The sequence below is a fragment of the Arachis ipaensis genome, chromosome B09 (assembly GCF_000816755.2).
Source record: "Arachis ipaensis cultivar K30076 chromosome B09, Araip1.1, whole genome shotgun sequence".
NCBI lineage: Eukaryota > Viridiplantae > Streptophyta > Magnoliopsida > Fabales > Fabaceae > Arachis > Arachis ipaensis.
Window position 1 is genome coordinate 143,465,587 of NC_029793.2, and position 11,397 is coordinate 143,476,983.

Here is an 11,397-nt window from a genome sequence, read left to right on the forward strand (position 1 = left end):
TTCAATATTTTTGTCATATTAACAGAATACTTTATAATTTTATAGTTTAATATTACTCCTTTAAAAATTCAAGGACTAAAATCCATTTATAAAAACTAAATGATTAACATTTTTACAATTAACAATTTTGTTAGTTCAAAATAATTTTCTTGAAATTATGGGACTTAAATCTAATCTAATTAGAGAAACTAAATTGTACACTAGATATCCTTGGAAATCAAAAGAAAAAAAAGTCAACAATAGTCCAAACGCCTAGTCCATCCATTGAAGTTCTACTACATCCGGAATTGCTAAATGCTTTGAACCTTGCTATTCTTTATTAGGAATTGGAGAAGGATAATACAAATTGGGGTAAGAGTTCCCTTATATAAAAGCAAAGGAAAAAAGGATTTATCTATAAAGCATAACTTTTCAATTTGTCAACATTTTGAGAGAGAAAGTCCCCTATAAAAATCATTGTCCTACACCAAATGGATACTAGCTAGGCTTCTAATGTTACCTCATAAAACATACTTGTTAGAAATTCTGTCATTGACGTTGCATGCATTACGCTACAACCAAATAGTCCAGATAGTGGCATATATTGCATAGTGCTACAAAGATTTTGGTTCTTTATTGCTTGGAAACCCAATAAACCTAGTCAAAAGAAGTTGATCTATGGTTGTAGCCTTGTAGGGCACACCCAACACTTATCAAAGATGCAAAATAAATTGTTCCATGAAAATACGGCCATCAGGGAATGCAAAAATATATGTAAATTTGAGTCAGAATTTTCTCCACACACCAGGGGAGATAGCCTTATTTAGTCTTAAACATGCAACATGTTATTGGTATTAGTTCTGTTAATCACAACTGCCCATATGAAATGTTTGACATAGAGGCAACTCTGGACTTCCAAATGGGTTTGTCTAGATGGGAAGAGGTTGTACCAGAAAATTGAGTTAGAAATCGGAAGGTTTACAAGTAAAATACTAGAGAAGACAAGAGATCATATCCTTTTCTCAAGTGTGTTAAAAGTTCAAGGGATTTCCTATTATTTTGGATACCAAAGAAGGGGAAGTCCCAAACGAAATAACCCTATGTAATCCAATGTTTAATGAGTAAATTTGAAGGCTTAACATCATGTACTCTACTACATCTATTTTATTTAGTTTGTTGATGCTATAAAAAAAATTCAACAATGCTAGGAACCAAGAGGGTATCAGCAAAAAATCAGCCAAATACCTTTGAGTGAATCTAAAACCTTTACGTAGATAATGTTTATATTAAACATTAGGATGTTTCTTCTACTAAGTATCATAATGTTTCTTTTTCATACTAAATGGATGTTCTTTTATATATTTTATAATTTTTTTTATATACTAAGAATCTCTCCGCCCCTATTTCTCTAACGTATTATTCAGAATTTTAATTTAGGGTGAGAAGCAATTAATATCAAATATTATAAATTAAAAACAAATAAAATTAATTAAATATAATTATAAATTAATTAAATTTTTTATTTTTTGGCTAATCACTTATTAGTTCCATATACTTTTCCAAAAAATTTAGATAACTTAACTACTATAATTTAATACTGTATCGACTACAAAATTCTGTTATTGTATAGGAGAATAAGGGTCTTATTTTTACCTAAATAATAGGTTAAAAAAAATTAATCTTAATTTTAAATTTTGAATTAGTTAAGTTTATTCATGTTCAATAAACTTGAGATGTAATCTATTGTTTACAATCTTCGTTGTCCATGTTATGTGTATGAATCTATGGATGTTATGAGTAAATTTATCAATTGAATAAATTAATTTAAGAATTTGATATTTTTTAAATTCAATTATGATAAAATTTAAAAACATCTGTATTAATTTTATAAGAGTAAAGTATCGTTTTTGTCCCCAACGTTTGGGGTAAGTCCCAAAGTTGTCCCTAACGTTTCAATCGTCCTATTTAAGTCCCTAACGTTTCAAAATTGACTCAATGTTGTCCTGCCGTTAGGGATCCATTAACAGAATTGACGGCAGGACAAAATTGAGACGATTTTGAAACGTTAGGGACTTAAATAGGACGAAAACGTTGGGGACAAAAACGATACATAGAAATAAATTTTAATTTTATCCTTCAATAATATCAATGTTTTACTATACACAGTATTCAATTATTTTTTAATCACATCTAAGTAAATTACACTTAATCATATTCCTTTCATTCTAAATAAATTAATTTTTTTTATAATTTTACTCTTAAAGATTTTTAGTTATCATGAAATATTTGTAGAATGATTAGTATATAAACTTGCGGAAAAGAAAAAAATAATATATATACAATAAAATATAAATTATATCTTTTATCTCTAATGTATCAAAATTCTTTAAAATTATAAAAAAATAATTTTATTTAAAATAAAAATAATGTGATTAAGTGTAATTTACTTAAATGTAATTAAAAAATAATTGAACACTATGTACAGTAAAAAATTGATATTATTGAAAGACAAAATTGAATTAAAAATTATTTTTATGTATCATTTTTGTCCCCAACGTTTTCGTCCTATTTAAGTCCCTAACGTTTCAAAATTGTTTCAATTTTGTCCCGCCGTCAATTCTGTTAACGGATCTCTAACGGCAGGACAACATTTAGTCAATTTTGAAACGTTAGGGACTTAAATAGGACGATTGAAACGTTAGGGACAACTTTGGGATTTACCCCAAACGTTGGGGACAAAAATGATACTTTACTCATTTTATAATTACTTATGCAATAACTAGAAAATGATATGTGTATGGATGTAATATCTAATAAGCATGAATTTAATTTATAGATGTTAGTTGTATGTAATTATGGATGTTATGTATATAACGTATGAATGTTATGTGTATGAACTTAATTAGTACAATATAATTATAAATGCACATAAAAAAAATTAAAACAGTTTATTATCGTACCTCATCAAAGCTAGTGTAGTTTTTCATATTCTCGAAAATTGATTGATTGGCAATAACTTCGTCGGGTGGGTCCATCTGTTGTTCAAATTCTTCAACACTTTTTACCATAAGTACCGTATTAAGGTCGAATTCAAATGTCATACTATTTGTAATGATAAAGATGATTTCTTATAAAATTCCTTGACATATTCTAATTGTGCTTGCAATGGTATTAGAGTTGTGAATTTTGAATAAACATAATTGAATTAACGGAAACAAAATCATATTAAGGTAGCAGATTTTGTATCTCTCCATTGAATGATAATAAATGACTTAACAAAAATAGAAAATTAATTACAATAAAAAACGATAATGATAATAATAAAAAAAATAAAAAAGCGTGTATGATAATAATCAATTATAATTATTGATTTTATGTGATATTATTGTATTTAGACGAAAGAATAAAGCAAGAATCAATTACAATGATAAATCATAACCGTTATTAATTATTATTATTAATCTTTATATGAACATACCAGAGAAACTATATATGCTATTACGTGTGTCTTAGGACAATTAATGTCATATAATCATTTTTATTTTATTCTTAAATATAAAAATCAAATTATAAAAAGGAATATTAAGTATTGATTATAAGAATATCTAATAGTAAGGGATATGATATTATAATTAATATTATTAATAATAAGTGGAGTTGATAAGAATATGATAAGTGGAATGATAAGTAGAATGATAAGAGAATGGGCTAAAAAATAAAATTGTTATTAAATGATGTAAATGAAGTATATTATAGAAAGTTTTGGCTAATTATGGCTGGAATTTTTTTGTTACCAAACTTTTTCCTAACAATATACAGAGGGATGAGATAGATTAGTTCAAATAACATAATTTTTCCGTACTCATTTAAGAAGTCGCCAGTTTGTGAGTTCCCTTATTTTTGGTAAAAAAATATATAGAAAGAGGGATGAGATACATTTAATGTTTAAAATATCAATAAATATAATTTAAAATTTCATATGGAACATCTAATCCCATTCCACTCAAGTAATATGTAGTGTAATTAAATAAAAAAATAATTAATAGTGTAAATGAATTAAATAGAGTAATTGAAGGGTATTATTTTTGACTCATTACATTGATCATGCAGTAGTGGGGGTGTTTAAATAGGGCGTGATTGGTAGTCCCTGAGCAATCTGAGAGGATGAGTGAAGCAATTGAAAAGCTGGAAAGTGCAAAAACAAATTGTAGCAGCGAATAAGAGGCATCATATGATTGGATTTGGTGGTACATGTTTATTATCTGTCAAATGACAAAGCAAATGCAGTGTGTGTAGCAGTAAGTAGTAGTGTGTGTTTTCCGCCCCGCTCCATCCCCTCCCTCCACTTCCAAAATATTCATTCCACAACACCCACTCACTCACTACTCACTACTCACTGCTGTCTAACCGTCTACGCAAACACACGCACTTTCTGCATTTTTTCTCTCTTCAAACCGCACATACATCACCCCATTCATTTTCTTTTTCTCTTTCTCCTTTTCCTATGAGACTCTCCCTCTTCTCACTCTTACCCCACCGCCATCCCAATATCATCACAACCACGCCCCGCTCCTCCCGCATGGACGCATCCTTCCACCGCCGCAAGGACAAGGTCGTCGTCATCGTCGGTGCCACCGGCTCAGGCAAATCCCGTCTCTCTCTCGACCTCGCCTCCCTCTCCTTCCCCTTCTCCGAACTCATCAACTCTGACAAAATGCAAGTCTACAACGGCCTCGAAATCACAACCAACAAGATCCCCATTCACGAGCGCAAAGGCGTCCCTCACCACCTCCTCGGCGACGTATCCCCTGCACACGGCGAGTTCTCCCCCTCCGACTTCCGCCGACGCGCCGGAGAAATCATCTCCGATATCACCTCCCGAAATAAGCTCCCCATAGTCGTTGGCGGCTCCAACTCCTTCGTCCACGCACTTCTGGTGGAACGATTCGACCCGGAGTTGAACGTGTTTGATGGGGACGCTGAGATATCGCCGGAGTTGAGGTACGAGTGCTGCTTCCTCTGGGTGGATATATCGTTCAATGTGTTGAGGGATTACTTGTTGAAGCGAGTGGACGACATGCTTGACTCAGGAATGGTGGAAGAGTTAGCTGAGTTCTTCGACCGCGACTCGCCCGATTTAGAACTCGAATCGGCCAGCCGAACCGGTTTGAGAAAAGCCATTGGGGTGCCTGAGTTCGACCGCTTTTTTAAATTGTACCCTCCTGGTTGCCACGATTCACTGCGGGCGGGTGCATACGAGAAAGCCGTGAGGGCCATAAAGGATAACACGTGTCAGCTGGCCAAGAGGCAGATACAAAAGATCCACCGGTTAAAAGCTGCCGGGTGGGACCTACGGAGGCTAGATGCCACGGAGGCGTTTCGGGTGCTCATGACGTCAGGGCGTGACGGCGGCGCCAACGGCGGAGATAGGTGGTCCGATGTGTGGGGGAGGGATGTGTTGGAACCAAGCGTGAAGATTGTGAGGCGCTTCTTGATGGAGTAGGTCTTCCAGCTAAATCCAGCTACTACTCTAACTCTCTTTCTTTTTTTTTTTTAATTTAATTTCATTGTGTTTATTTTACCACCAAAAAAGAGAGGGGAAAAAACAAGCTGACAAAATTGTTTGGGGGAGGGGGGATTGTACAAAAAAAATGGAAATGGGTAAATGCGACTTTGGATAAATTAGGTTGTGCTCTCGGGAGATTGGAGGAATGGGAAATGGCCATGGTCGTGACCATTGGCTACCAAATTTTGGTTTCTGTTCATGTGAGGTTCTACAGTTTTACTCAAGGCTGATTTTCGTGGCAACAATGTAAGAAAGAAAACAAAAAGAAAAAATATATCGATAATAGTACTACAGAAAAAAGATGAGAATTTTTGTTAGCGTTAGATTTTTTATTTTTTATTTTCACCCTTTCCTCCTGGAGCTTTGGCTGGCGTTGTTGTTAATTATTAAAAGGAAAATATTGCAACCTGAAACTGTGAACGAATGTTTGTTGCTGTCGAAGTTATTCATGTGTTTCCCACTCTTGTTTGTTTGTTTTCTCTCACTCATATATTGGGCGTGGACGTTGAAATGATGAGCAAATCACATAACATAGGGAACTTTCTAACAGCAAGTAAGGCACATATTTATTTGTGTTTGGTATATACTAGTAATAACATTACAACATATAACTTATAACCAATAATAAATAAATGGGTACAAAAGATGAGAGGAGAATCTTATTGTGGAATCTGGATTAAGGTTTTAGGAGTTGGGGATGGCAGGCAACAAACACCCAAATTCTCTCCAACCCCACTTTTCATTCCTCCCCTCCAATTAACTAAAGGACAACCATGCGCTTTTCTCCCTTTTTCCTTTTCACCTTTTTTTTTTCTTCTCATATTTAATTCTTTTGTTTTAGGACGGAGTATGTACTACATTATCATTTATCAGGAGGCGAATGACTCTGATGAATTTGTCTTGGCTATGAAACAAATCCTGCTTCCTTTAGTTTTATTCTTTATGTGTAATCATTTCGCATTTACGCTCTCTCAAAATTTCTCAACTAATTGTTTGTTGTTTCCTTCGGCAACGGTGACAACATAAATATCAGAAACCGCTTTTAATTAGATGAAAGGAATACTTGGTTGAGAGAGTGTTAAACCACGTAAATCTACGATTTGTTTCCTTATTTTATGAGCTTTTGAAAGTTTGTTTATGACTTCCTTAGCTTTATTTATCCTACCGTGGCCATTGAGAATCTTAATAAATGGACCCTGTCAATAAACCTACTAAGGTTCCTAACTATATATTTGTCTTGTCCGTGAAAGAATGATTTGGATTAGAAAAAATAGTTGTCTATAGATAGATGGCAGATATAAATTGTGGATACTATCACCTTCTATTCATCGTTATATAAATAAAAATGCTACTTATCCTTTTAAATTTAGTTTTTGGTTAATCTTTTTAAGAATTTATTATTATTTAATTAATTTAAATATCTATTTTTAAATATTAATTATTCAAAAAATAAAAAAAGTTATTTATTTTTTATTTATTTTTTAAATTAAATAAAAGACAATATTTAAAGAATACCTAGTTGTACTAACGTCTCATAAATTGGGTCTACAACTAAATATACACATAATGCAACTCTTTTATTAATTATCCTTCTATTATTGTTTGACAAAATTATTCCGCTTTGGTTTTGTGCAATTATGAAGAAGGCCATGGCATTTTTATTTAGTCAATCCTCCATCAGCAGACTAACAGCACAGATATATAATACTGCTATAAAATATCATATAATAATATATATCTTATCATAGAAGAAGTTCACATATAGTATATCTAATCTAAACTAATATTTTCCAAGGCTGCAGGAATCGGGTGAAAATCGTGAAGCCACCTGAAATAATTTATTGTGTAATCTAATATAATATAATTCCTTGTATATCATGAATTATCAATCTGAATCAGCATGAGATATTCCTTTCCTCTCTTGTAGTATTATCACCTTAGCTTGACTTGTTACACAACAACTATCCAACAAGTGCGCCAATCGTAGCAAAGGAGGAAAGTCCTCAACTATCTCCCATAGGGTCGGAGCAAAATGCTGTTACATCAACCATAAATTAAAGAAGAAAATAATAATAATAACAACCTTTTTATATCAATTCTCACAATTCATGGCATCGAGATGTGAATAGGTCACCGAACAACCAAAAAGTTGGCAATGCTGCTAGGGTTTTAGAGGTCTGCATAACAAGTTGAATATACCATAGTATCAGATATTTATGATTTATATCTTTATTGTAACTCTGTTTTATTTGTCTTAACAACTTAACGATCCCCGTATTGAAAGGAAGCTGTCTAAAAAGGTATTATGAAAAAAATAAGGGAAAAATGGAAAGAAGAAAGAAAACTAGTAGTTAACTGTTGGAGTGGAGGTGATGTGGTGAGGTTGGTTCTCTTTCAGGGTGTCCTTTTAGATGATGTTGATGTGGTTGAGTTTGTTGGAAGCACAGGGGGAGGAGAGTAGCATTTCGTTTTCATAGAATTAAAGGCTACTAGAGCGCATAGGTATATAGTGTTATGAGTGCAATGCAGTTGTCATGTAGTTGCTGCAAGCAACAATGCACAAGTCCCATGAATGCCACAATTTAATTTTGTGTTATATATATCCATCTTCATCCCCCACCCCACCCTGCAAGATTTTCGAAGCTCTCCATGTACCTCTTGGGGCCTGTGGGGGCCGACTCCCATACATGCTCTTTGCTCTCATTATCTTAGGGGAAAAGGGGTCCCCTGCATTTTCAAGGGAGCATGTTCTTTTTCCCCAAATACTAAATACTAAATTTTAAATTCTAATAGTATAAAAATAAAATATTAGTTCAAAATATTAATTAATATCGATAAAAATTATTAATTTTTAAATATTTTTCAAATAAAAATATATGAAAATAATATAATTTTTTTTCCATGAAAATAGTGGTCAATTCTTCTCGAAAAGGAAGGGTGGCAAGAAATGACACACTCAGGATGGACCCCTCCTCTACTTTTGTTCAAGCATCTCTTTCCATCATAATAAATTTTTCTCACCAAACTACACATTCAAGATGCATTATACTCAACATAACAAAAGAATATCACATATAACTATAACCTTCATTTATTATTTATTTTTCTATTTATTTCATAATAAATATAATGAATTAATAGTATTCTAATAATGATTCGAAAACACAACATGCATTTAAAGAAATATATAAAGATTTAAGCTAGCATGAAGTTTTAAGTGGCAATAATATAAGCAAATTGATATTTCAAATTTAAGTGAAGAGTCCTTAATTAGCTTGTTAGGTGCTAGTTGCTATTACTAAACACAAAGTTGCCTAGAGCATGCATGTTTCCCTTGTTCTTTGGTCCAACTAAGTAGAACAGTGTGGTTGTATTTTCATGATTACACGTTCTGCATCAGTTTTTAAGAATAGCTCTCCTAGTAGGCTGCATCAGCATCATCATAATTATTATTCAAACGCGTCCTAGAAGAACCCAAATTTTTCTGACATGGATCATAGGTGGAAGCACATACATAAAGTAGTTTAGTTAGCTGTATGAGGAGGCAATTTGTCAAGCCATTATTTAATGTTACACTTACACTTAAACATAAGTGGGATGATGACAAAGCAAGGGGTTTATGTATGTCATGCCATTAATTTTAAGCAAATGGATCATTTTAATTTACCTAAACTACAGCTTGTGGTCTCAAATGGAAAATAATAATGGAAACGTTCAAAATTAATTGGGGCATGTGCTATGTAGACAAGCCAGGAAATTCTAGATTAGTACTGCTTTTCTCAGATACCAAAAGTCCAAGATTAAGGTTAATCATAACATGTACTAGATTCTCTTGATTAATTAATCATAAATTGTTACAAGTTACAATTTTTTTCTATCAATTGGAAGTGTAATAAATAAATCTTTTTTTTTCCTTATAGTTTATGAAATATTTAGAATCAATTATAGGCTTCAATAATAAAATTAAAGAAACATGTACCTTGACATCAAATACATCATCACATTTGGAGTCAAACATGATCTTAGTTAATGGCATTGAATGGCACAGGGGAATTAAAGAATATGCCATTATCACATTCCGCACGCTAAAGGATAAATTGTATACTCCTTAGTTATGGATCGATAACTTAAAAAAATGTGTGTTCCGACTAGTATGAAATTATTAACACTAAACATTTTTAATGAGAGAATGTCTTGTAGTACAATGATTATAGTGACTGCTACTGGATGGTCACTATAGTTGAATGTTTTTAACCAAAATCTTGATGATGTTTCTCCCCCAATTTCCTTTTTCTTGAAGTAACCTTGCTTCAGGTTATTATTGGCACTAATTAGAATAAGGTCTCCTATGCACCCAAAAACTAAAAAGAAATACTATCATGTGCCAAAGAAGATAAACAAAACAAAATAATATGAGAATTGTCGTCATTAATCATTATCAATTTATCATGCATCTTACAAAAATTGTATTATATTGTTGCAATTTGGCGGAAGATTACAAGCAATCTAGCGCGACTTCACTATTCTATATTCGGACCAATAATAATAACTTTTATGTACACATATACATCTTAGGAGAGGATGTGAAACTCTTAAAAGAGAAAGTAAGGAGGACAACACTTTTTTTAAACAACATATATAATAAGTTAAAAAATAAAAATTAATTTTAATTTTAAAAATTTAATTTTGAATTAATTAGGTTTAATTATAATTTTAAATCTTTTTTATTTTTGAATCATTACCGTTTTTTTGCAATTCTGCACCACTACCACCACTACTGTATCACAATTCCAGTGTTTTTCGCAGTTACTGTCTCGTTACTTATTTTTTATCAACTAAGTCGGATGTTCATTTTATTATATATGCGAATGATTCTTTTTCATTCTAAAGTGGATGTTTATTTGAGTATATCATTAGTATTTTACTTTATTTGCTTGATTCTATATGCACATACTCCGCAAGATGTTAATTGTGGATATTATTTATGTCATACTATTTGGGTGAACGAAGAGCGATAGAAGTGACGAAAACACGATGCAACGGCGTGGAAGCAAGGATAGAAGTGCAACGTTGGAGTAGCGGCGGAACAAAGTCTTTGGCTCGGCGACGGTGCAACGTCACATAAGGAAGAAGAAGGCGCGCAGCGACAGCGGGATCGGAGAACAGGGCAGCGCAACGCATGGGAGAGGAGCGGGGGCGCGACACACGGAAGAAAAAGGTGCAGCGGCGGTGTCGGTTGCAAGGAGTCCAGGAGGCGCAGTGCAGGGAAGAAGAAGGTGTCGTGACGGTGCAGTGCTTTGCTTCTTCAGACGATGGCGGCGACGGTGAGATGCATTGGTGACGGTGCGATAGAAAAGGGGAGTGAAGCAGCTCGATAAAAAGAGAGAAAGGTAGAAGATGAGAAATTAGAATTGTGATGGATAAATATAGTATAATATATTTTGTTTTAATAGACCTAAAATACAACTTAATATTCACCTTGTTCACACCCCATTATCTATCTAATAGAACTTATTGTTAAAAGATTTTTCGAAATCTCTTTATAATAAGGAAATTTGTTAGTTAGCCGTGATTACTTTGTTTAGTTGAATATTTTAACCTAAAAGATTACTTTCATTTATTTTTAGATTACGAACTTATTTAGGTACTATTAAATTGTTAAAAAAAATACTTTTTAATGTGTTTAATAAAATTTTAATAATAAAAGTAAAAATATTAAAAAATAAAAATATATATTAAAAAATTATAATTTATATTTTTTTAAAAATATTTTTTATTTACAAAAATATTTTTAATTTAATAAATAAAAAAATATTTTTATATTATTATATATTCAAATATAATTATTAAAT

The 11,397-nt window shown here is 32.3% G+C and overlaps 1 protein-coding gene across 1 annotated transcript; it reads left to right on the plus strand.

Moving 5' to 3' along the window:
- Positions 4,106 to 6,381, plus strand: LOC107617217 (adenylate isopentenyltransferase). Its single transcript, XM_016318973.2, has one exon. The coding sequence runs from the start codon at positions 4,484 to 4,486 to the stop codon at positions 5,480 to 5,482; it is 999 nt and encodes a 332-aa protein (XP_016174459.2). The 5' UTR covers positions 4,106 to 4,483; the 3' UTR covers positions 5,483 to 6,381.

Bases quoted from the DNA above. Each gene is read 5' to 3' on its own strand.
- LOC107617217 (XM_016318973.2), top strand. From the start codon at position 4,484: ATGAGACTCTCCCTCTTCTCACTCTTACCCCACCGCCATCCCAATATC.